We start from the raw sequence: 26,915 nt of genomic DNA on the forward strand, positions 1-26,915 counted from the left end.
TTCCTTAAGCCCTTGGACGAAAACTCCTAGATCCTTCTAGGATTTTTCGTTCAAGCCTTAATAAAGGTGATACAAAGTCTCAACTATAAAATAATTACAAAACAGCCCCTGTACTTTTAATTAATTCCTTTAATCCCGAAATTAATTCCTAATTAATTTTTGATTAAATACTAATTAATAATATGATTCCAAATTATTATATTAATCATATAATATAATAAATAAATCATATTTATGCCCTAATCAACCTCTCTCCTCAACTGTCATCCTGTCTAGTCACCCGTGTGAAGGCAACCCAAAAGGACCATGCTCACAATCGGGTCAAGTACATACCAAAATAGTTATGGACTTAGACACTAATCCAACAGTGACAACATTGCTTTGGGGGTTCCTCAGCAATGTATGTCAAATAAAACAAACATCGGGGTGACAACATTGCTTTCCCTCAGCAAGTTATGTCAAACAAGACATCCTAACATAAAACAACCAACAAGGTGACAATATTGCTTTCCTTCAGCAATTTATGTCAAATAGGCACGAATTCACATCGTCGCCATGTGCTAGTCCATAGCTCTTATTCATCGACGGTATTTCCCACGGGAGTTCCCCCCCCCCCCCCCCCCGGCAATACATGTCAATGGGTTTTCCATATACTAAGTCCGTAGCTCTTATTTATCGACGATATTTCCCACGGGAGTTCCCCCCCGCAATACATGTCAATGGGTTTTCCATACAGCTGATGAACATACTTAAGGGGTTTCCCCAGCCTTACATGCCCTAAAGGCACTCATGAGGGGAATAGAGTACATCGAATGAACACTTAAGTCCATTAACATCTACAGGTTATGAGCCTGCTAGTGTTCCACAGACCATCAAAACAGTCCATGGTTGTCATCCATACTCTGCTGAATGACGGGGGTCTTAGAGTACAGTGAATGAACACTCAAGTCCATTAACACCTACAGGTTGCGAGCCTGCTAGTGTTCTACAGACCATCAAAACAGTCCATGGTTGTCATCCATACTCTGCTGAATGACGGGGGTCAACGTTGGGTAAGGGCTTTTCTCATATTGCACCACTCACGCCAACATTTGGGTAAAAGCTTTTCCCATATTTCACCACTCACTTTCAACTCATGATCTATATCACTGATCATCTCATCTATCCAACTCACTTTTCATCACACACCCACTATTTAACTCATGATCTATATCACTAACTCATGAAGCTAGTCCGATCACTTCATAAAAGAACAAAGACTCCAAAGCTCTTCCAAATAAAAGTATAGGGAAAATACTGATAAAGTACTCCCGTACGCTCCCGTACCCCGACATGTAATAGTGTCAAAAGGAAGAACTAATGGATGAACACATAGTTCAAAAATACCTAATGAACATATAGTTCAAACATACGTACCGATTACAAGTCTACTAACGTTCCACTGGGCTATCTAAAATAGTCTGTGGTCGTTGTCTATACTCTGCTAGATGACTAGATCATCTTAAACATCGATACCTCTCATCACTTTTATTTCATCACACATCATCTAATTCATCTACCCATGTTTTACCCAACATATTTGTAGATAAAAAAATATATACAGTTTAAAACTTGTATAAAACATCAATTCAACAGTCACCTCTAATAAACAATTAATATATTTACACATAGCACGTATTTTAAGTTAAATACTTCATATATATGTGTAAGGTGAAAGTGACTATACACTCACTTGATTTAATGAAAATCGGGCAGCAATTCGTTTCCTAAAACGATCGTTTCTAATAAAACCGAGAGTTTTATTGAGAAACCGGGCTCTACGAGGGTCGGGCTTCGAAACTGAAAAAATAAATTTCCCGGGCTTCTCGGACACTCCGGGACGTGTTCCGGGGGTTGGAAATGATCTCGGGGCATTGGGGGAAGCGAAAATGGCTAAAATATTGAAAAGGGGGTAAAAATGGGCAATTTCCCAAAATTACCCGGGAAGGCTCGCATGCCTTCTATTTATAGGCGAGGTCCGAAGTCGGCTAAGAAGGCTGAGTCAGCAGCGAAGACACGCGGCAGCAGGAGGCGAAGGCACGCAGATGGCTCGCACGTGCGAGGGTCCTGGTGTTACCTTATGATTGGACCGAGGGCTATGGTCCGAGGGTTCGGTCGTGGCGCTTCCTGCGAGGCTCGGACACGTCAGAAGTGGGTACGCGTCGGATTCTTAGTGGACCGTAGCTTCGGATGCGAGGGAAGGCGACACGTCTCACCAGCTGGCTTCGGTGACTCAGCAGATTTCGGACACGTGGCGCGATTTCAGCGAGGGTGACGTGGCCGAAGCCACCTATGCGAAATTTCTCGATTTTTGTGCAAAAACTTTCAAAAATCCATAACTTTCGCATACGAGCTCCGTTTTGACGTTCTTTATATGCACGCGTAGGTAAAATTACGCTCTACAAATTTCGTTTATACTTCGTCGGCTAATTTTGACTTTAATTTTTATATTATTATTTTTAACAGACCGGGACAGGAAATCTGTTAAAAATTCATAACTTCTTCATCCGACGTCCGTTTTCGTCAGACTTTTTACCGTTGTGCTACTAATGACGAGACCTTAGATTCTCATTTAGGTCGTGTCAGCTAAAAATCACTCGATCTAAAATTCGAGTTTTTAGCTGTCTACTGCTAAGCTGAAACTTCGAAAAATCATAACTTCCTCATACGAAGTCAGATTTGGGCGTTCTTTTTATACCTACTCTCGGTTTAACGAACACTACGAGTTTCGTTTAGATCACTAAGGCCAAAAAGTAGTTTATCAAAAACTCACTTTTTACGACATTCGGCACCGTGTCGGTTTATCGTGAAACTTCGACAGGTCATAACTTCTTCGTTATAACTCGGATTTCGGCATTCTTTATATATCCGTAATCCTTGTCACGCCCACTACAAGTTTCTTAATAGATATTGGCTTTATCTAAAATTTAATTTTTGACGCTCATTTTTATTCTTAATTAATTAAACCCTAATAATTAAGCATAAAACACATAATTCACATAAAATTCACATAAAATTCACATAATTCCTTTTCATTTCTTCTAAATGAGTTACAAAGGTTAACCCAAACCATTATGTCAATATTACTGCCTAGCCTAGAAACACGGGCGTTACAGGTGCGGCTTGGATATAAAAAGTACAACAGGAGGATGCCAATTTTGGATGGCAAGCTCGTAAGTTGGCAATCGAAAAAGCAACTTGTGTATCCCTCTCAACTGTTGAAGCAGAGTACATAGCTGCCGCCTCATGCACTTCACAATTCATTTGGATTCAAAGCCAACTTCGTGACTATGATCTGAATATGAAACGAATCCCCTTATACTATGACTCCGAAAGTGTCATTCGCATTTGTCACAATCCAGTGCAACACTAAAAAACGAAACACATAGCACTGAGGTATCATTTTATTAAGGATCATGTGGAAGATGGTAATGTGAAGTACACTTCGTGAGATTTGCTGATCAGTTAGCTGACATAATCACAAAAGCCTTGCCGGAAGCAACCTTCAATAAAATTCTTCAAGGATTGGGAATGATAGAAGTTGAATCAGTTCCAAAACCACTTTCTCTTTCATGTTGACACTTTCGTTTTTGGTTGGACTTCCGCCCTCGCGTCTACAGTGTGTCATGCGAATCGGTGCGAACGCTCGCAGTAATTTGCAGTCATCTTTTTCCATGCGAATTAGTGCGAACGCTCGCAGTGTTTCGCATCCCCTATTTTTCTGGCGCTTCATGTGAAAGCTATACTTCTCTCATGATCAACTGTTCACTCATGGTTTGAAAATTGTTATATCCTTTTGTACAGTATATATATATTAATTTTGTTTTTTTATTATTTTTTTCTGTCCCTTTCTTTTATTTTTAAATAAAAAATACAAAAATATTTTCTTATTTTCTTATTTTCTCTTCATTTTATTTATTTATTCCACTTCTTTAAATTTAATTTGTTTTTTAATCAAAAATCCAAAAATATTTTACTTAATTTTTTTTATTAGTTCAAAATTCTCAAAAAAAATCAATTTTTTTTATTAACCATTTGTGTAGGTTGAAGGTTACATTTTTTAATAACACGAATGATGGGGCAGGTATAAAACTTTTTATCCATGTACTAGATAAGTGTCCCTAGAAGCATGTTGTTGCATGTTGTCTAAAGCCTCGACGACTTTATGTTGAAGCCTTAATGAATCGATAACATATGTTGTTTATTCCCAATTAGGCTACGAATTCACATAAGTCATGAGTTACCTTACTCTTCTCAAATCGAGTAAAGAGTTGTCTGCTTGGTCACTTTCGCATAGCAGAGGTACATTCGTTTCCTTAAACCACCTCAAAATATTCTCCATCACATTCACTTTCATACAAGTAACCCTTGAGCCTCTCATAAATTACCACTAAGGTTTATGGTTACACAACATCTGTGTTAATGATATTTGTTTCGTTCTACCAAGAACTAAGTGAAACCCAAAATTCAACACACTTTTATGAATTGACGGTGAACAATTAAGCGTTCTAGACTTTTCACCAAAGAATTAATGAAACTCCACTTTTGTGGTTTGTACCAAGAAATCTATTTTTCTTATGCGATATCTTAATGGAATGCTCTAGACCTAAGCCATTTCTTCCCTAAAGATCCATTTTTTTTTAGATTTCTATATTTATCCAAGTCACTACAATAATTCCACAGCTACTCGTTTAACCGACTACACTGGTCACACAAGTACTTCATCAAACTATTCGTACTTATATCAAGTTTCGGAAGTTGATTGAAGCCAAAACCACCCTTAAACCTAACAAAAAGAAGCGTTTCACTGTTTCTTAATAAACAAGTGATCATAATTCCACGGGAAACCACACAGACACTTCTTAGTCTCTCTTGAGTTCGAAGGAAGAGATCTTTTCCCGGGATCCACTGTTTCGTGTCTTCACATATACATCACTAAAATTCCACAGAAATGATTTGCTTTATTTCTTTATCTTTGGCACACTCTAACACGAAGATCTTTGTGATTTTCCAAAAGTCTAGTTTGTGGTACTTACACTTGGTTTTCAGTTTCGCGGTTTAACTCAAGTTTACTTAAAAGCAAAAGTTCTTTTTCAATGCGAAAGCTGGATTACTCTTAAATGTGCAAGGGAGAAATTGACGCGGCATTCTAAAGGATAAGAATTCAAATAGGCGCGTGAAACTTTGAACCGACGCCACTTTTCCTGCCGCCTGACACATTTTGCTGACGTACAATTGTCATATCACGCTTTTGCAGGCGACGTTTCAGTAACCGATACAATCTCTCTCCTACTTTCTCTCACCAAACAAATGGTATAAAGTGTTTTTGACGCTACATCTCTCATTACCACTCATCACCATCTACTGTTCATTATCTTCTTCTTCAAGCAATCATCAATGGCAGGATCCTTTGAAACTTCTTCTGTTCAAGAACAATCAGCAGTCATCTCTGCTCGCCATCAAGCAAAACTAAAACCTCATTCTTGATCTCGATCCTCGCAAGTACGACAATTACATGTTACCGATTGTTGAATGCCTAAAGTACTCACCGCTGGTTAAAGCTTTGACGACGTGTGAAATTGTTCCAATGTCCCTTCTCTCAAAGGCATACACATATGCTTGCTACGTCAAAGAAGAACAAAGAATCGCATTTGAAGTTCTCGACAGGAAGACCTCTATTTCTAAGTCCCGATTTTGCTCCTTGTTAGGGCTTGAACAAGCTGTTGATTTGGTTGACCCTGATTCCATCACCATCGCCGCAATCATGGAGATGTTCTATCAGATGGGCTACAAAGAAACCCTAATTTCCATCTCAAAGTTTAGGAAGCCTAATCTGCCACCTCAATGGAATGGGCTTTTCACTTTACTTTTCAAGAGCTTCTCTGAGAGGGTTACTGGCTCTGACTGCGCCAACAAATTATTTATGACTATCATGTATGGACTTTACACAGGTGAAAACATAGACTATGTGGCAGTTCTTTGGGCTCAGTTAGTCCAATGTACCCATTCTACAGCCCGACACAGTGAGATCTCTTGTGCTCGATTCTGGATGATTGTTGTCCATAGGGCTATTGAGAAGCTTAAACTTCCTGTGATGAGAGATTCGTTTATGTCTGCTATTTCAGTCTTCCATACCACCAACTTCATTATTGCTGACAACTCCAAATTTTCATTTATGGGTTCGATTTCTGAAGCCATGCTTCGTACTGTTCCTGCTGCGAGCAAAATTCTTGAGGCATACAGGAAACTTCCAGTCTCATGCTTTTGTCCTTTGACTGATGAGATGCAAGCTATTTTAGCCGAGGCTGATAAGCCAAAGAAAGGGGGTAAGAAGAAAGCTGTGCAAGAAGGCACTTCAACAGCTGTTGCAACCCCCAAGAAACGAAAGGGTAAAGTTGGGTCATCTGCACCACCTCCTCCTCCACCCAAGAAGTGAAAGACGAAGAAAGCAGCTCGCAAGGCTAAATCCCCAACTCCTAGTGAAAGCGAACATTCACAGTCTTACACTCAGTCAGATGCTCGCATTGAAGTGGAAGAGCCTGTGCAAAACGAAGATACTGTTGCTACTTCCCAACCAGAGGTTTCGCTTCCTACTTCTACAAACCCTGAGGCAATCTTTCACATTCCAGTCTCAGTTCCTATTACTGATGACTTCTTTGAGAATACATCTATTCTCTCTCCTACTTCTACCACTTCTACTCTGATTACTATCACACCATGTCCACGTCCTGTTACTTCACAAGTTCCAACTACTCTTGCCTCATCCATTCCAATGTTTACTAACTTCACTGCTACCACCACCACTACGAATATGACCAATGAACCTCCTGTTACTACCAATGCATCTGATGTGGGGGTAGGATCTTCAGGTTTAGCTGCTGGTCATTCAACACCACCATTTTCCCCTCTGAGACACGATGATACAAACACATTTTTCGAGGGAGATGGGTTCGAATTTAGATCTTTTGAATTCAGCCCATTCAATCTCTTCAAAGATGTATAAGCTTGCTGATGATCTGGTAGCTGAAAACAATATTATGGATCAACTTGCTGCTCACACCACTGCAGTCAAAGTTTCAGCAGCAAAACTTGCCCACGCCAACAAAGAAATCAATGAACTCAAGTCTGAGCGTGAGGTTGTTCGAAGTTATGTTGGTGATGTGAATGCCTTACTCTCCAACATTCTCGACTCTCACGATCCTGTTCTCATAATCTCCATTCGACGACACTTGGCTGAGAAGTTTCGTCCTGCTCTTGCCATGTTAAACCGAATTGAGGGTGTTTCGGAGCCTCCCGTCTCTCCAAAACAAGGGGGAGAAGCATCAAAAGAACCAACTCAGCCACCTCCGAATACCTCTACTCGTGAAGAGCAAACACTAAAAGTCACTGGTGAACCGAATGTTAATGTAGCTTCGGGTTCAAAATGCAAGGAAAAAGTGGTGAATAGTGATGATGAGGAAGAAAGCGAAGCTGGAAAGTTGAAGCGAAAGGCTCGCGATCAACTCCTGGATGAGAATGCTTGCATTGCGAGAGAAGCAGAAGCAAAAGAGCGAGTTGAACGCGAAGCTCAGGTTACCTTGGAAAAGTCGAAAGACTTTGTTTCCACCCTGGACCATGGAGCGAATCCTTTATGAAGCCATTGACAATCCGAGCATGCATTGGCTGGAAGCCTGGAACCTGTCACTTCGTTTGATCTAGAGAATTCACAAGATTCGCAGTTTGATATGCCAATAACTTCGAAAGCGTTTCTCTTTCGCTGTTTCGATTCAACTGTGAATGCTCCAGCTTTGGATACAAATGTTGATAGGTCATTGATTGATTTCTACTTGTCCTAGGGCAAACCTCAATACCACTCGGAGTGCCCAGAAGATTACTGTTGTGAAGGTTGTAGGGCCTATTCAAACAGGGAACTTCATGAACGTTAAGTTCAAAACGGAACGAGGATCAGAGAGTATTGTTCATGAATTCTCCTTAGCTGATTTACCCTGCTTAAACCCCTATGACTAGATAGATTTGTTGCACTTCCTTCTGGGAGATGAGAAGAAGTATGAACCTGTTTTGACGCATATAAAACGAATGCTAGTTTCGTATATCTATGAAGTTGTAGATTTTGATATTGAAATCGCTTCGGTTCTGAAGAGGAAACCCACTGCTCCTCTCCCTGGCAAAACGAACGACATCAACAAAATGCAAATGGGGAAGATGGAAAAGGAGAACTGGACCGTGATGTTTCATCGTGGTACCAGAGCTAACTTGAAGAAATGCCTCTTCGCACTGCCTGATAAGCATATGTTCTCTACAGTTTGCTTGGAATTTATTTTGGAAATCACAGGTCAATGTAAGCTGAATGACGATGTTGCGAAGAAGAATTTTTCTGATATGATTCGTTGGTACATTGCCTTTCGCATGCACCTTCTCGTAGTCATTCCCAAACTCTTCAAGACCGTAAAGAAGACTCAGCAGTGAGGAGCCTCTCGCCTCAATGGACGCAAAGGGGGAGATTGTTGGGAATTAGTGTTGCGTCATTTAGTCTTATTTAATTGTTTAATTATGTAAACAGGCTTGGGCTTATCCACCCGTCATTTATTAGGGTTAGAGTATTTAAGGTGCATGCATGCACCGTGTTTCATAACTTTGGCAATTATTCTTGTAACCCTAATCACGCCTCTACAATAGCAATTCTTAATCGAGTTCTTCTGAGGTTGTGGCTTTTAATCATTCAGCATACTTTGAATCATTATCGTGTTCTTATTCTTAAACTGTTTTGAATCTAATCGATCTTTCAAGGATTTATATCCTAACAACTCACCCGAACCCCAACAATGCATCCACTCCGAAAGGGCTCCAAAGAGGGGAAAGGAACCATTAAGATCACTAGGCCCACAATCTATGACTGGAATACCCTTACGTGGTCCTCAACATAGGTCTCGATTGCCTATGAGCCCACATCATGAGTCTGGTATGCCCTCCTTGGCCCTCAGCTCATGACTGGAGTGCTCCCGATAACCTATCGACACTACCGTCATCACATCAGTCGCCTAACACTCTGGGCCTGAAGGTACTCACCTTCCTCCATTGCCCAAAAAGGGCCTAATCAACGTCCCACACAACACCCAACGAGTACAAAAAGACTAAACCCTACCACACACGATTCACTTTATATAACAAGCTGTCACCCCAAGCATAACCTTACGAAATCAAAGTCGCACACAACCCGCAGATAGGATAAAGGTCGCACTCTTGATCCAAATCATAAACTAAAACCTAGGAGAACCATGCACATAATTCGAACCAAGAGCCCAAATGCCCTCTTGCTCAGCTCACAAGGTGCACTCTCATGCGCATACTTCATAAACCCATACTCTCATCCGAAGAGAAAGAAGCACCAAATATAATCGACACGCCACCATAATCAAAACATAAAACATCTTCATGATCGGTCGAAACAAGACCCTGTACTGGACTGAACGAATTCCATCACTACCCCACTTGCTCGATAAGACCTTCAAGATGATCCTAAAGGTTACCAAAACCTGAGTCTGCTATGAACCAAGCTCCCACTCTACCATTGAGGGTAAGCACACCTGAAGACTGAAGGAACATAGAATATACTGAACAGGAGAGTAGCTGACGCACTCCTTGACCTTTAAGCTGGCACCACTTAAATCCATCGGAAAATTCCTGCTGATTAACGAACTCAACGACCAATGGTCTCGAATACCTTGACACCCCAACCATAGAAACCACAATCCACATGGAGCTGAACATACCTGTTTCTGAAAAGGGTCCACCAACCAACATTTACCCAGCAATCTGAAAGCAGCGAACCAATAAGCAAACAGACAGAACCCTTAATAACTGAGGCTCAACCTGAGAATTCCCAATTCTCCGCCACTTAGAACACTAACCACCACCTAATGGTGGTGAAACCAAAACATAACCCAACCAACCCATCCAGGTACAACCATACCTGACCATGAAACGAATATCACTCGCAGAATGGTCCTCCAGGTACGGATCAAACGAACCCCACGAGGAACCTGAAATACAGCTGAAGACCTTAAATCTTCCCATAATAACCACTTACAAAGCATAGGCAACTGCCGGTTTACGATCCAAACATACACCCCTGCATGCAACCCACACGACAATCCGGCACCTGGCCTTCCCATCTCCTACGGATACGACCCTTGCTCAAGTAACTAAGATACTCGTGCCGCATCAAACCACTTGCGCACACCAGCGTTGATTTGTTGTTTCCAACCACCGCGACCAACATACCTCAAGCTGAGAATCCAACCTAACTCGGGAGGTCAAAAGCTTGCCCACTCCTTCTAACTCGAACAACTGAAGGACAAGATCCCTGCCACGGAAAACGACAAGCTGACCCGACAACCTGCCACTCAAATCCCAGATGTAAATCCAAACCGATCATAGTAACCGCTTCCTCCCCGTGCCTCGAGGCTCAAGGCACGACCTCTAACGGAACCCTCGGGACTCCCAATCAACATACTCATCCGGGTCTGAACTACTCAACCCACATCAAAATCGCCACAGTGCCTGAACAACCACAAAACCCATCCTCTCCTGAGCGGCCCAAACCAAAAGATCAACAGATACGGAACTACTGCCTCGAACCATGGTATCCAACCATGCTATCTACCTTTACCAGCCCTTAGATTCCCCAAAATCTCCTTGAATCGAGTATGGATCCTGTGCTTTCAGTAGTATGGGTGCAATACTACCTTCCACACCTACCCATACTCTCCTCATGAACTATTTCGGGTCTTCTAAGTCCTAGTCACAAAATACTCCTGAAACCTGCTCCTCGACGAAACAACCGTACTAAATACTCATTAGGCTATCCTAGGACTCATCCACACCCCTCTGCCTTCAGCTGCTGAAGAACCCCTACCAACGCCAACTAACTACTTCACGAATACAATTACATGCAATCAGGCTTAAATAATCCTTCGGCTAAAGGACCCAGCCCTACAACGGTTGGACTCAGATGAGAGCTGCACAATAGGTCCAACTCCTTTATCCTAAGATTATTTAACCCTCATAGCATGTAATTTAATGTATTCATTTGATGGTTAACTCTCATCAACGTGGGTCCCACAAAGCACAAAGCAAGCAACATTCGAGCAGAGAAGTCGACTAGCACTAAGATGCAATAAAACCAGACATATCCTCCTATGAAATCCTCGATCTCAGACTCCCAGCATCTCGCGCGCATCTTCGCCCTGCCCTCACTCTCTCAAGAGTGGCTAACTCTTCCTCATGCCGACCCGCTAAGAACCGCGCCCAAACCAGGGAAACCACCGCTACCTCATCCAATAACGCGACTGACCGACTGACCCCATACGACTCATCCATATCACGCTTGCCACACGACTCTCCATTGGTGCCAGATGACTATCGCATGAATACAATCACATACTCCACAGTTTAAACAATCTTAGGCTAAAAGATTTAATCCCACAACGGTTGGACTCAAACGAGAGCTGCGCAGCAGGACCCAACCCCTCAGCCTAAGATCCTTTAAACTGTGTAGCATGTGACCTAGCGTATCCACTCAATAGCCAGTTCACACACAAGAGAGTCACACATCTAAACAGGAGGACTCGATAGGAACTAAGGCATCATATAATCATGCAATTCTTAATGATCCCTAGCCTATTACTAGCATGCTGTTCTAACATAACATAACGTAACATAATCTCAAATAACTGTATGGTAATTTGGGGTCTACTTACTGGCTCCGGCTGATCGTACACATTACATCCTCCTCTGTATTTTGAAAACCCTTTCCTTAGTTTGAGTCTGGATTCACACGAGTGTTCCTCCAATTCACTCAAACCAAGACTCTTATACCAACTTGTAACATCCATATTTTTCACAAAAATTTTTAAACTTTTTCAAACATCCAAAAACCACCATTTATTACAAATTGTTTTCAAATAGTTTATCATCAGAGAAATCCCATAAATCATATTCATGAAAAACGAGGAGGTGCACGATCAAGCCTGTGCCTTCCCGCGATCATCCGAAGTACCTGAAACAAAATCCACAACTGTAAGCACGAAGCTTAGTGGGTTCCCCCAAAATACCCGCACAACAATAACACACATATAATAACAATAACAACATGTAATGGGTCCACAACTCTACATACTGGATTACCCCTAAGCCCACATTATGAGTCTAGCATGCCCTCCTTGTCCCTCAGCACATATCTGGCTTGCTCTCGAGCCCACAACATAAGTCTGGTTTGCTCTCGGCCCACAGCTTATGTCTGGCTTGCTCCATTAGTCCTCGGATTGGAATACATGGATTAGCCCTCAGTACGAGTCTGGCATGCTTGGTCCGGCCCTCAGCTCGTATCTGGAATGCTTAGGAGTCCTTAGTATGAGTCTGACATGCCCTCCCTGGCCCTCAGCTCATATATGGTATACTCCAGGGTTTGTTGGCTACAACACAGAGCAGTACAACCTCAACCCAACCCACACAACATGTCGACAAGTAACATATAATTACACATACAGATAATCAAACAGTATCACAGGTAGTCATACAGATCTACCATACTAGCATATCAAACTAGCATGCATATCTAACTCATACTCAGCATATCAATAACTACTAGGATATCAATCCAATGGGCCGACCTTGGTGCCTTCGACCCCTAAGTATAGTGAGGAAAACTCACCTCACGAGTAGCACTGGCTGACAAGATCCAACTCTTGAATCACAACTCCGAACTCAACTGCCTACAACCACCATGTGACTAATTTCATTAAAATCCCAAATCACCAAAAATACCCTTAAAGTCAACTTGGTCAACTTTGGTCAAAGTCAGAGTCAACAGTCAAGGTCAACAGTCCACGTTGACCCAACTCGTCGAGTGCATCTACTGACTCGTCGAGTTCCTTCAAAATTCAGAAAACCGCGAAAACCCGAGTCAACTCGCCGAGTCGTCAAGACAACTCGTCGAGTTCGTACAGTGTCCAGAAGATCTGGGAAACCCCGAGTCAACTCGCCGAGTTGGTAGGGCAACTCGTCGAGTTTTCTTGTCTTTACACATTCAGCCACCTTCCAAGCGAGTCTAATGCTCCAAACTATAGATCTGGTCCCCTAGGACTGAGATACCACGTAAAGTTGCTAACTTTACGTCCATGCATGACATCAAAGGGGCTAGAACACTCCAACATGGCTTAATAAGGGGTTTAGGGCATGAAGGAGGGCCAATACTTAATATAGCTTGGAACTTTAGGCTCAAGGAGTCACAAAACATCCAAATCTGAAGTGGCAACTTCAAGCAATGCATCATTCCAAGAATGACAATATCTTTCCATAAAAGTAGATCTAAGCAATAAGAGGCCAAGGTATCGACTTTATACCTCAAAATGGTTGCCACAACAGAGTAGACACCGGATCTACAACCTTCCACTCCATCAAACCTCTTCAAGCTTCAAGTTCCTTCCAAAAGAGCACAAAAAACCACTCTCCAAGCTCTCATACACACACAATGAGAGCAAAAGCACGAACTAGGGTTTTCTCTGGACAAGGAGGCGATGAGGGAGGCCAACAATGAGAGTTAAGGCCTTTAAATAAGGTGCAAACCCTAAAAATTAGGGTTTTCATGTTCAGCTTTCAGCACGTCGAGTTGGGGCCTTCCAACTCGTCGAGTAGACCTTAAAAGATACGCGGCCATTTAAAACTCTACACGACGAGTTGGAGTCTTCTAACTCGTCGAGTTGTCTTGAAAATGCATATATATGAGGCTTTAAATTCATACCCGAAGGTTGGGATGTTACATTTAGGGCAATGGGCTACTGTTTCGCCAAATCGTCTACTGTTTCGGGTTAACTATAATTTTTTTTTTTCATTTTGAAAATCTAAAACCGTAGGTTATAAATAACCTACGGTTTCCTCTCGACGAACTAGAGTTTCCCAAACCGTAGTCTACGGTTCTGGGTAAAAAGTCTAATGTTTTTAGTTTAAAAAAATAAAAAATAAATGGAGAGTAGTTTTTTGAGAATTATTTTGATAAAAAATATTGTTTGTAAAATGTAGAGTAATTTTTTGACAATTATTTTGTTAAAAAATATATTTTGTAAAACTACTCTCCATTTATTTAATTTTTTTTTAAAAGCGTAGACTTTTTACCCAGAATCGTAGACTACGGTTTGGGAAACCGTGGTTCGTCGAGATGAAACCGTAGGTTATAAAATAACTTACGGTTTTAGATTTTCGAAACGATTATTTTTTAATAGTTAATCCGAAACAATAAACGATTTGGCGAAACAATAGTCCACTCTAATTACCTATGGTTTCGTAGGGCTATTTTTGGACGATTACTAATTTTTGACTATTTTTAAATAGGTAATTAAGAAAATTGACTTAGTAATTCTCTCTAAAAAAGCCATTTATGTAATATTTTCGAATTATTATTTTGCATTTTTTTTCTTTTTTTCTTAAATCCACCACTACGACCGCGTAGTAGTCATCAAGCGGCAGTGAGCCAGTGACCAAATTGGGTTATTATTAGAAATTGGCGGGAAAATAGGACACACATTCCAGCGACACCGCCTCGTTTGAAATCCAAGGAGAAGAAGAATGGATGCGGAACCAAAACCATCGTCGTCGGAGGCGTCGTCTTGCTGGAGAAAAGAATTAGACACCAACCTTAAGAGGCTCCAATCTCTTCTATTCGGCGCGGACATCGCTCTCGAGAAGCGAGATTACTCTTATGCTCAACTACTCTCCCTCCGTCTCATCGGTTTCCTAGATTCTCAGTCCTTAAACGACGTAGACGAAGCCATCATTCGTCCAATTCGCCGTGAAGCTCTCTCGAAACTGGATTCTGCTAGTCAATCACTCATTCCTGACTCGGATCGGTATTATGTCTATGCCTCTAAACAAACATATGCGAGACTATTACTGAAGTTGTTTTCTTGATAGAAATGTATCCACTGAATTTGTTGCTACCGATGAAATTCAGCTTTAATTCTCTGATTAAATGTAAGGTTTCTGTAAGCTATGACATAGAAGTTAATGTAGTTCGTAATTTCAAATTAAGCTAGAATCCTAATTCAGTTGTGTTTCAGTTGATGGGAGAAATATCATTTATGTTTGAATGGAACATTGTTGATGTTTGAAATCTAAATTGCAAACTTATCAGTTTTGTAAATTGGTTCCACCTGTTCGAAGTAAAACACTTTTATGGTTTATTAAGGGTTTTTTTTTGGGTTATTCATGCTTATCCATAGTTTCTGCAACATGTCACTGCAGTCAAGCGTTTGAGCTAGCTGGTAGAGATCCAGGGGTGGCTTTCCACAAGCAAGGGGATATCAACATTGAGAAAATTAAGCAATCAAAATATTTTAAAGCTCTTCTCCAACATTCTAAAGGAAATACTCTAAATGAGGTATTACTTATTAGTGGCTGTATTTCTTCTTCACACGTTTTATAGCCTTTTGTACACCTTTTCATGGTGCAATCAACTCATTTTTATATTGCTTTGAAAACTTCAACTAAATGTTTGATCACTGATGTAGAATAAGGATGAGTATTATTGTTAGATTGCAACACGATAAGATCTTATAAAATTCATTGACTAATGATGACAATCCATGTTAGGATGATGAACCTGAAAAGAAGGAAGATATCAGTGGCAAGACTTCAAAAGTTCCTGTACATGGAAAATCAACAACCTTTTATGGAGGCATCTCAAGGACAAACAACAGTATACATAATAGTTTTGTCAACTCAGTAGGAAATGGTCTCAAGGATTGTAATCTTGTTGAGGGTCGTGGTTTGTCTACATATATAAATTCTGAGGAAGAAAGAACAAATGGAAGTAGCTTGAGACCCAAGCGATCTCGCATGGAAACCATTAGCCCAAAGAATGAAATACTCTTGTCTCCATCAAGCAAGAATGAAGCTGATACTGGTATTACTGGCAATGGTTTTGTTACTGCTAGAACAAAATTGGTATACATTTTAAATCTTGAAAATATCTTCTTATAATCTTCCTTGACCAAAATGATTATAGATTTATGATGCATGTTCTTTATGCCACAGGAAATGGATGCGAGGCAAAAGAGAGGGATGGCTGGATCACCAAATTCTTCAGTTTCCCCACAAAGTGATGGAAACAACAGAGGCTATGGTGTCAAATCCTATCCACCACGCCGTGGAATCCGTGGTTTTGTTCCCCCTATTAGATCCAACGGGGGTAATACTGGTAATGTAGCTTCACGTGCAAATGCAACAAAAGGTGAAGATGCATTAGATGATTCAACAAAAAGATGGTAAGTAAGTTCAATACTTGGTTGTTAAATGTTAACATAATAAAGCAAAATCAAACATGGTTGTATAACTTTTTACAGCATGGATGCGCTATGTGGTCCTGATGGTGAACTTCCAGAGAAGTTAAGGAATTTAGAGCCTCGCCTTATTGAGCACATTAGTAATGAGATAATGGATGGTAAACCCAATGTTCGTTGGGATGATATTGGTAAGAGGTTTTTCATGTTACATAAACTTTTAATCATCTTTAATAAGATTTTAATTAAGATGATATTGTCATCTTAATTACAGCTGGATTGCATCATGCAAAAAAATGTGTTACAGAAATGGTGATATGGCCTTTGTTACGCCCTGATATTTTCGAAGGTTGTCGTTCTCCAGGACGAGGGCTTCTTCTATTTGGCCCACCAGTAAGTCCAATATACATTAGTATAATATCATGAGAAAAGAAAAGTTCATTTTGTTTGATTTGATTGTATCTTTTTTCTTGGTTTAGGGAACGGGTAAAACTATGATAGGTAAAGCTATTGCTGGAGAGTGTAATGCAACATTTTTTTACATATCTGCAAGTTCACTAACCAGTAAATGGGTATGTACTGATTCTTTTAAGCATGATAAGTGCTTGTAGATGTTCATGTTCTGTTATATGTATCCAAGTAAAGATGTTATAAAATGATGACTATAGATTGGAGAGGGTGAGAAGCTAGTGAGGGCTCTTTTTGGAGTTGCCAGCTGTCGTCAGCCAGCTGTAATATTTGTGGATGAAATTGATTCTCTGCTGTCCCAGGTATGTCACATTTAGACTTACTTATTCAATAGCTTTGATGATTTTATTTAAATACTTAAAACCATATAGTCTTATTGGATTCTTCACTTTTTTGCAACTTAATGAGTAATTACTACTGCAGCGTAAGTCAGATGGTGAGCATGAGTCAAGCAGGCGACTTAAGACGCAGTTTCTCATTGAAATGGAAGGATTTGATAGTGGAAGTGAGCAGATTCTACTCATAGGTGATCTTTAAAATCCAAAGTTTTCTCAAGTTTATATTCATCTTATAACATTCCAATACTTAAAAGAGTCGTTACCTATTGCAACTTGCAAAAGCCAGTAATAATTCAAACTCTAGCAAGAAATAGCAACATGCTTTTGTTGGTTTGTTTATTATAGCATGCTACTTTCATTTTTTTCTATTACAACATTATACTTTGAAAAATCTGCCCTCCTATGGCAATGCTAATAAAAAGCACTTTTGATTGTTATAATTGGGTATATCTTTTAAAGTATAATGTTCTAATAAGTACAATGCTATTTAGATTTTTCAAAGTACACTGCCTTAATAAATAAGGGGACAAAAAAGTTGTAATGGAAAGAAATGAAAGTGGGATGCTATAACACACAAATGACTGAAAGTACAATATGCTGCTAAATGGCAGATTAAGAGCTTTATATCCACTTCTGTTTTTTTAGCGAAAAATCCCTCTTGTAAATTTATCTACTTCTTTTTGATTTACTGGCATTTACATTCTGAAATGGCAGGAGCGACAAATAGACCACAAGAGTTAGATGAGGCAGCTAGGAGGCGATTGACAAAGAGACTTTATATTCCACTCCCTTCCTCAGGTGCAAGTGCAACTTAATTTGATTTATCTTTTTTTTTTCTTTAAAATTCTTTATGCTACTTATACAAGGCTAATTATGTAATTATGTCTTTGGTGTAAAGAAGCAAGAGCCTGGATAGTTCGTAATCTTTTAAACAAGGATGGACTTTTTAATCTCTCAACAGAGGATATTGATACCATATGCAAATTAACACATGGTATTCTTTTATTTCTACTTTTTTTTCCCTCAATTTGATGTATGTTTTACTCTTACCTTACTTGCACTTTGATTTTTTAGGGTATTCAGGATCTGATATGAAGAATTTAGTCAAAGATGCTTCCATGGGTCCACTCAGGGAGGCTCTGAGACAAGGCACTGAAATCACCAAACTTCAAAAGGAGGATATGAGGCCAGTTAGTCTACAGGTACGTACTTTGAAATTAGCATGGATTATGAACTCTTATTAACTGAAAAACCATTGGTGGCTGTTTATTAACAAATAATTTGCTAGTTTAAGTAAAAGTAATGTTATATTTGGTTTGTCTGTTGTCACACACTATATTTGTAGGACTTTGAGAATGCACTACAGGAGGTGAGACCTTCTGTTTCTCTGGATGAACTTGGCACATATGAAATTTGGAATAATCAATTTGGGAGCTTATCGCCATCAACAAAGTAGCCTCCAAGTAAATTTGATATTTAGTTTATTCATAACTTGAAGGGCGCAAGTTTCAAAGCCTCTCTTGTGTAAGAACTTGAAATCGTTTCAAAATGTTCAATGACAACTATTTTTACTCCATAATCAGACGATTCTTGTAACTTCTTGTATATATTCACTAAATTGGAACTCCATGGCTGTTAAATGGAAGGAATCTATAACATATTTGCTTAGATTAATTACACAAAAGCAAGGTATGATTTTTTATTTTTATTTTTCACTCTCTTGATGGTTATAGTGCAATTAGGTTTGTAATTTGGGGTTTTTGGGGATAATGAAGTAGATGATAAAGAAATTTTAATGGATGTTGAGGTGATGGTATAATAACCTTAAGAGATGAAGATTATACCTCCATTAAGTGTAAATTTTCACATATTGTGAATGCAATGTTGAGTGAAATCCTAAACTTTGGAATTTAAGGTGAACCACTTGGATTGAAGTAATGAGGTTGCTAAAATTGTTCGAGCATATTGGCTAGAACTCAAATTTGGTGAATAATTTTATTTGGGGTAAAGAATTCACCCTAAATAAGAATTTGGTTGATAGTATCTGTTCATGCCCGTTTTGTATGTGTCAATGGGCCTGGAATATAAGTTCTTATTTATAAAAAATGGTATACTTTTGAAAGTGGGATGTTACATACACAGAGAAAAGAAAGTTATGTTTACATAGTTATACACCTTGCGCTCATCTTATAAGCAATCAAAACATTAGCTTCAAGATTTGTTGCTCGATTTAGAGGAATTGACGCGAATAGGTGTCCCTCATCAAAATGTTGAGGGTTCAAGTCCGATTGAGGACAAAATATGTTGATTTAAGAGTAAAATAGTGGTTATTGTATAAGTCATTCTTTAAAAAAAATTCCAATTGACATACAACACTAGAAAACAGTATAACAAAAGCAGTAGAGAAGCCAAAAGTTCCCTTGGACAAGCAAATACAAACCTTTCAATGCTCACATTTGACATGTTTCCGGTACTTATTAATTTGGGTATGCCAAACTAGTTCAACATCTTGAATTGCCAACCTAGTTGTGGAATCAAAACCATATCATACGGCAACATCCCACCCCAAATACCCAACTCCACTTACGATTATGGCTTTGCTCATATATATATATATATATATATATATATATATATATATATATATATATATATATATATATTAAATCTCGTGGACCTTAACAACAGTATACTTTGGCTGTTTTGAAATTGTGCCACCAAATTTTTGTCAATTGCCGTTTCGTCCCTCGCCGCCCCTATCATCCAATCACCGACTACTTCCACCGCCTTCTAGAGCTTTCATCTACCTTCATCTTTTGGACTGCTTCCCCATAAATTCTCCATCGTCCTCTTCGATGCCCACATCCATCAGCCTCTGGCCTTCACAAAAACCCTAATTACTTTCAATCATCGTCTCTAACTCTCTTTCCCACTTCGATCACTGACATCGCACCACTCAACATCGACCATCACCACATCGATTGAATGTTTTTCTTTGTTGAAGATCGAAGAATCCATACATGCCATCAAGAGAAACCTCTGCGTCACATCGATTTGCAGGTAAGATGCGTTCTCTCTAATGGAAGACTCATTTGGAATCATTGTTCTTTAGGAATGGTGGGGGGTTTATTTAGAAATCAACAAACCGTGGAAAGTCGAAATTAAACCTCTCCCTTATCTATTTGATTGTAAACCGGGTACCCCATCTTTCTGCACCATCTCTCCCGCTCTCAGGCATAAGCCCCACCAGATGGAAAATCAATAAGTACAGGTAGCATGTTTAACATATGTATATGTTCAATATATTTGTTTGATTCCATCTTTCGAATTTACTTTTTGTGAGAGCTTTATTTGTTAGGATCGAGACACTAACACGAAACTCTCTCTCTCAGCTCACAAATTATAGAAAAACAAGAACACAATGATTTATAGTGGTTCGGTACCTACGTCCACCGTTGGTAACTAGGAATATATTCTATTGATCTTGGTACACAGTTTACAAATACATATGATTACTATATATAGAGATTGAAATTGCAAGTTGTCAAAAGTAGCTGCTAATCATGATCCGTGAAACATGGTGCCATGATTTCTTGCATGTTTTCTGCCTTTACTTTTGTCTGCCACTAAACAAGTGGCTTCACCACTCAACAATCTCCCACTTGAAGCCACAGAACAATTTTCACCTGTGCTTCAACTGTGCATATGTATTTCTGTAAAACGATTTTGACCTTGACTCCATCCTAATTACCCGGCCTTCTCTTCAATTATCCTGAAGGCCAGTTGAAGCTTCCGTTAGCTCCAACACATCAGTCATGACTAAGTCTGCCACTGACCTGTTCTCTGTCTCCACCGGCTCCCACTGAAATGAACTGCCCGATCCTGGAACATCTTGAGAACAAACGACACTCTCCATATGAAGCAGATAATCTGGAGAGACTTTTACAGATGGAATACTGGTTCTCTTAACCCACTGTGTTCTGGGTATTCTAGCTGAAGCACAACCCTTGCTCGCACTGCTATGAATGCCCTTGACTGGTTTTTCTGAACCATTCCAAACACGTTCAACCTGAATCTGACCTGTGACTCTGGGTTTGCCATCTGCAAAGCAAACCTTCTTCTGTCCACGAGACTCTATGAACCGGATTTTGTTTTTCTTCTGAACTGGGACGGTTACTCCCTCAGATGGTAATCTGACCATATATAATGAACCCTTCTTATGTCCACGAGCTATCATAAGATTTCCTTTGACAACCTTCCACTGCCCATTCCTGAACTTAACCTCGTGTCCCTGTTCATCCAACTGCCCAACAGAAATCAATTGTTTCTTCAGACTTGGAATTACCCGGACATCCTTCAAAGTCCATGGACCAACTGGAGTCTTCAAAACTAAGTCACCTATGCTCGTCACATCAAGAACCTCATCGTTCGCCAGTCTTACCTTACCAAAATCTCCTTCTTTTAGATTCTGCAGTGCTTCACGGCTGTGGGTAGCGTGAAATGAAGCACCCGAATCCATAACCCAGGAATCCACATTGCTCTCCACACTACAGATCAAAACATCATCATCTGAATGGTCTACTGCAACGTTAACTTTTTTCTTGTCTTTTGGACATTGATTCCTGAAATGTCCAACCTCTTTACAGTTCCAACAAGTCACATCATTTCGAGTCCTCGACTGACTCCTTCTCCTGTTCCCGCTCCCACTACCTCTGTTATTTTTTCTACCTCTGACCGCATTCAATTGTTCACTTGATGATTCCCCGGAATTTCTTCGTCTGACGTCTTCGCCTAGAATTAAATCCCAAATTCCCTCAAAAGTGAGCTCTTTCGATCCTGAGGAACTAGTAACGGCTGTAACTGTTCCGGACCAACTGTCAGGTAATGATGATAACAGTAGTAAAGCTTGAACTTCGTCCTCAAATTTTATTCCCACTGACCCAAGTCTGGATAAAATCGAGTTCAAATTGTTGATGTGTACTGTAACTGAACTTCCTTCCCTCATCCTCGTGTTGACTAGCTCCCGAATCAGGAAGACTTTATTTGCTGCCGACGGCTTCTCGTACATATTAGACAATGCCTCCATGATTCCCTTTGCCGAGGTCTCCTTCAAAATGTTGAAGGCAACATCCTTTGACAACGTCAGTCTAATAAATGCCTTGGCCTTCTTATCCAAAATCTCCCAGTTTGCCTGTGTTATCGCCTCCGGTTTTTCACCTAAAACTGCGTCCAAGTCTTTCTGCACGAGCAAATCTTCAATTTGCATCTTCCACCAACCAAAATCTTTCCCATCAAACTTCTCAATCTGAAGCTTACTGTTTTCTGCCATTTTCTGAAAGATTAGGGGCTAAACTGCAATTTTCTGAAAGTTCAGGGGCTAAACTGTAATTTTCTGAAAGTTCAGGGGCTAAACTGCAATTTTTCAAATCTGCTACAGTGTTGCTACAGTGCCTGCTGACGTCACCGCTGACGTCGTGCTACAGTGCTTGCTACAGTTCTGTTGACGTCACCGCTGACGTCGTGCTACAGTGCCTGCTACAGTGTCGTCTTCTCCGGCAGAACTCCGGTGCTACAGTGTCGTCTTCTCCGGCGGAACTTCGGTGCTACAATGTCGTCTTCTCCGGCGAAACTGGTTTTTCCGGTAACTATTCCGGCAACCTTTGACCGGCGATTTGGACGTCTTCCGGTGGTCAAAAAATTCAAAAAAAAAAAATATTTTCGGAATCTTCGGAACGAGACCTTTCCAACGGTATACACCAAAATCGTTTTTGACGAAAACAAATTTCGACCAAAAAACTGAAAATCACCTTCTGGAGCTAAACCAACGCTCTGATACCACTTGTTAGGATCGAGACACTAACACGAAACTCTCTCTCAGCTCACAAATTATAGAAAAACAAGAACACAATGATTTATAGTGGTTCGGTCGAATTTCTGACCTACGTCCACTCTTGGTAACTAGGAATATATTCTATTGATCTTGGTACACAGTTTACAAATACATATGATTACTATATATAGAGATTGAAATTGCAAGTTGTCAAAAGTAGCTGCTAATCATGATCCGTGAAACATGGTGCCATGATTTCTTGCATGTTTTCTGCCTTTATTTTTGTCTGCCACTAAACAAGTGGCTTCACCACTCAACATTATTCTACTTGGGCTTTTTTTACTATGAATAGTAATTGTTTGGTTAAATGTCTCAATGAACAAACAAAACTTAAAGTGTGCTTCAAGTTGCAGTTCAGTTTGAAGTGGTATGTTATCTATTGTGCACTTGATTGTGTGGTTGTAGGACCATAATTATTTAGGTTGCATAACTGGTCATAGAGAAGCCGTTGTAGCCTTGGCCACCTCCTCCCTCTCATCACCGTTGTCACTTAACCACAACAAAAACACCTTAAATTCAGGTCAACGTCCACCGCCTCTTCATCATATATAACGTTAAATTGCAAGATTTATACACCATATACTCTTATCAGTTTCTGTTAATAATATCGTCATACATTCATATCTTACAAAGCAAATAGGACTTTAAAGACTTATTTCAATGGCATCTTTATAGGATGTAATGGTTTAATTGTATTTATGTTTGTTTTCAGCCTTTTTGAAGTGTACGTCAACAACAAGGAAATACCACAAAAGAAAAAAAAAACTACATGTCTTGGGTTTTGTTTGATTAAATTTAATCAATGATTACAATCTTTTAATGGTTAATATATAAGGTAGGGCTTTAACCATTCAGATGCTTTTGACTTTTTAGTGATATACAATAGCTTTTTTAAAAGTATACACTAACTGCTAACTCTTTCAGAGACCATCAACAACAATTTAAAATGATGGTTTATATAGTTAAGAGCTAATTTTTTAAAAGTATATTATTTTTCAGAAACAGAAATTACATATTTATTGGCTATGTTTATCAGAGATGACAAAACAATTTGGTTCGGGTACATAATGTTTTACTATTGTATCTTGGATTGGATTACTTAATGATAATGGAATGGTGACAGGTGGATGCGATTCAGGCATGTGGTCGTTAGATGACTTTAGATGGAAAACAATATAGGAATGTTGTTTAAATTTTGTGATATAAGGAGATAATGAAAAAAGGGGGGAAGTTTGAGGTAATTTTACATTTACTCATAATATATGTGTGATTATGAATGATGATTATTGAGTTGCATAATCATGATTGGGGATCGTTGTTTTTTGCAGAGGTAATTTAGGCCACCAGAGGAAAGGTAAACCACCAAACAAGAACAAACGGTTCCGTCGATGCATAATTCAGTTATCTGATTGTTATGCTTTTGCCAGATTAGACATGTTGTATGTTCTTTTATCTGATTGGAAAAGAAAAAACAATTCCCACTTCCGAATTCCGTCAATCAATTTAAACCACATAGTTAAAGACCCAGTATAGATTGAAATTTTAATATGAATGAAACAAAATAAGTGTGTGTTTTTATTATTTTTTCATAATAGGGAATTTAACTTACTTGCTTAAGCATTGTAATCTGAAACCTTTCTTGAACAACTTGACTAGGAAGCTTATGATTGTGAAGTTCAACTGGAGAATGAAGTTGCAAGGTTATTTTGTCTCTGTGGGTTCAAACATCAACTTGCATGTATATGCTAATGCTACGATTTAAACTATACAATGTTTCTTTCCATCGTTAAACATTTGTTTCAACATGTTCTATTCACTTCTGCATTTTTCTACATCTAATGTTATTAAAACACTTAATCTTCTTTTCCAGGAGTCTGATTCTAATCAGCCTCCACCTACAGGTATTTTGTGAGCATGCAAATGTTATCAATGTATTACCCTTTTTAATCAATGAATTTGCAGTTTCCTATGCCTTAGTTTTCTTTTTAAAATCTGTCTTTTGCTCTTATTTAATAGCTTTATAAACCTGTCAAATTTCATTGCCAAAAATAACACACCAAAAAAAAAAAAACTAAAAAAAAAAACCCAACCCGCGGCGAAGCCCGGGATTTTTCTAGTTACAATTATATTACCAACACGTTACATTAGGCAATGCACTACTATAAAAAAATCAAAGGTAAATTATGATAAAAAGAGAATATCCTTCTTAGGGCGTGTTTGAGATTGCTTCTTAAACTCTTTATTGACTTTTTGGAAAAACCAACTTTTTGAAAGTCATTTTTTCCATTGAAAAATTAGTGTTTACCAAATATTTTTTAATTTATTGGCTTTATGAAAAACCAATAAGCCAATAAACTATTTTAAAAAGCATTCTCAAATACCCCTTGAATCATTTCAATTAGTAATATATTTTTAAACATGAATGAATGGTAGACCTGTAAAGTGGTAGTTACGTTATATATTGGAATATTCCTCTAATTAAAAGAACTATATTTGTTTCCTAAAATTAATATCTTAAAATTGCCATGAAGATAAATCAAACAGCCAAGAATTTAAAATTTTCTTTCGTAACCTCATGTAAAACTACATGTAACAATTTGCAAGCAACATCACTGAATAACCGCGAAACTTAAGAACCACAAGAAACCTCAAAGGAGACATGGAGTAACCTGTAACCAGAAATTAATTAAATACGTTTTACAACACCAATGGTGAATATGTGTTATCAATGCCCCCAAGTGCACATCCAGGTAGTTATCACTTCTGCGCCTAAAGACCTATTTAGAATGTTCAGTCAATGTCACTAATCGCAATCTCAAATTAGAGAGGCCTTGAGAGAAGGCACTGAAATTACTAACTTAAAATGAAGGATATGAGACAATAACTAGTATAGATACACAGATAGGGCTGTTAATCGGGTCAACCCGATCGGGTTTCGGGTTAAACGAGTCGGGTTTTTTATAAAAATAATTTCACCCGGAACCCGACCCTATTAAGGTACGGGTTATCCGGGTTCGGGTTATTCGGGTTTTGGGTTTATAGGGTCGGGTTAGTCGAGTTAATCGGGTTACAATGTAAGATAGAAATATTGTGCCATATTTATGATAAGGTTTATTTTCAGAAGCTTAAGTTAGGAAGTGTTAAATCCAAATGACTTTAAATGCATATGGTTTATTTTTTCTTGTTTGTACTATACAAGTAAAAAGCATTATGCATTTGATTTGAGGCCATGTATTTTTTATTTTAGGCCACGTAAACTACTATTGCATATTATTTTACTATGCTACATATTAATTTCCAATTGTGCAAAGCAATATTTAGTTCTACAATTCTATTACATCTTATTTTCCTCTTGTTTAGGCCACATAATGTACAAAAATAAAAGACGTGAGGTGGAATGAAATACATAAATATTGTAGTATACATTTATTCGGGTTAATTGGGTTAACCCGAAACCCGACTTTTATAAAAAAAAATCAACCCTAAACTCGACCCTAATTATAGTTCGGGTTTGTCGGGTTAACCCGAATAACCCGATTAAGAATTTTGACCCTATTAAACCCGACCCGAAATGTTTTATTCGGGTTAGGGTCGGGTCGGGTTAATCGGGTTCGGGTTTTTTTTGACACCCCTATACACAGATAGAGTTTGCTAGCACTTACAAGAGCATAATTATTACGTTTATCTATTGTCTCAATTATAGGACTTTGAGGATGCACTAAAGGAGGTGAGACCTTCTGTTTCTATGAATGAACATGGCAAATATGAAGAGTGGAACAACCAATTTGGAAGCTTATCGCCATCATCCATGCAGCTTCCAAGTAAATTTTGATATTTAGTTTGTTA

General features: G+C 39.1%; 1 protein-coding gene across 1 annotated transcript; it reads left to right on the forward strand.

The window, feature by feature from the left end:
• The first annotated feature begins 14,569 nt into the window (after positions 1–14,569).
• Positions 14,570–18,808, forward strand: LOC145156895 (P-loop containing nucleoside triphosphate hydrolases superfamily protein). Its single transcript, XM_079076115.1, has 13 exons — positions 14,570–14,942; positions 15,337–15,472; positions 15,685–16,038; positions 16,129–16,358; positions 16,437–16,564; positions 16,648–16,766; positions 16,853–16,945; positions 17,042–17,143; positions 17,265–17,367; positions 17,894–17,977; positions 18,078–18,173; positions 18,254–18,381; positions 18,525–18,808. The coding sequence occupies exons 1-13, from the start codon at positions 14,662–14,664 to the stop codon at positions 18,633–18,635; spliced, it is 1,965 nt and encodes a 654-aa protein (XP_078932241.1). The 5' UTR covers positions 14,570–14,661; the 3' UTR covers positions 18,636–18,808.
• Positions 18,809–26,915: the final 8,107 nt, after the last annotated feature.

The sequence above is a fragment of the Lactuca virosa genome, chromosome 2, assembly GCF_052849685.1.
Source record: "Lactuca virosa cultivar CGN04683 chromosome 2, Lactuca_virosa_CGN04683_v6, whole genome shotgun sequence".
NCBI lineage: Eukaryota > Viridiplantae > Streptophyta > Magnoliopsida > Asterales > Asteraceae > Lactuca > Lactuca virosa.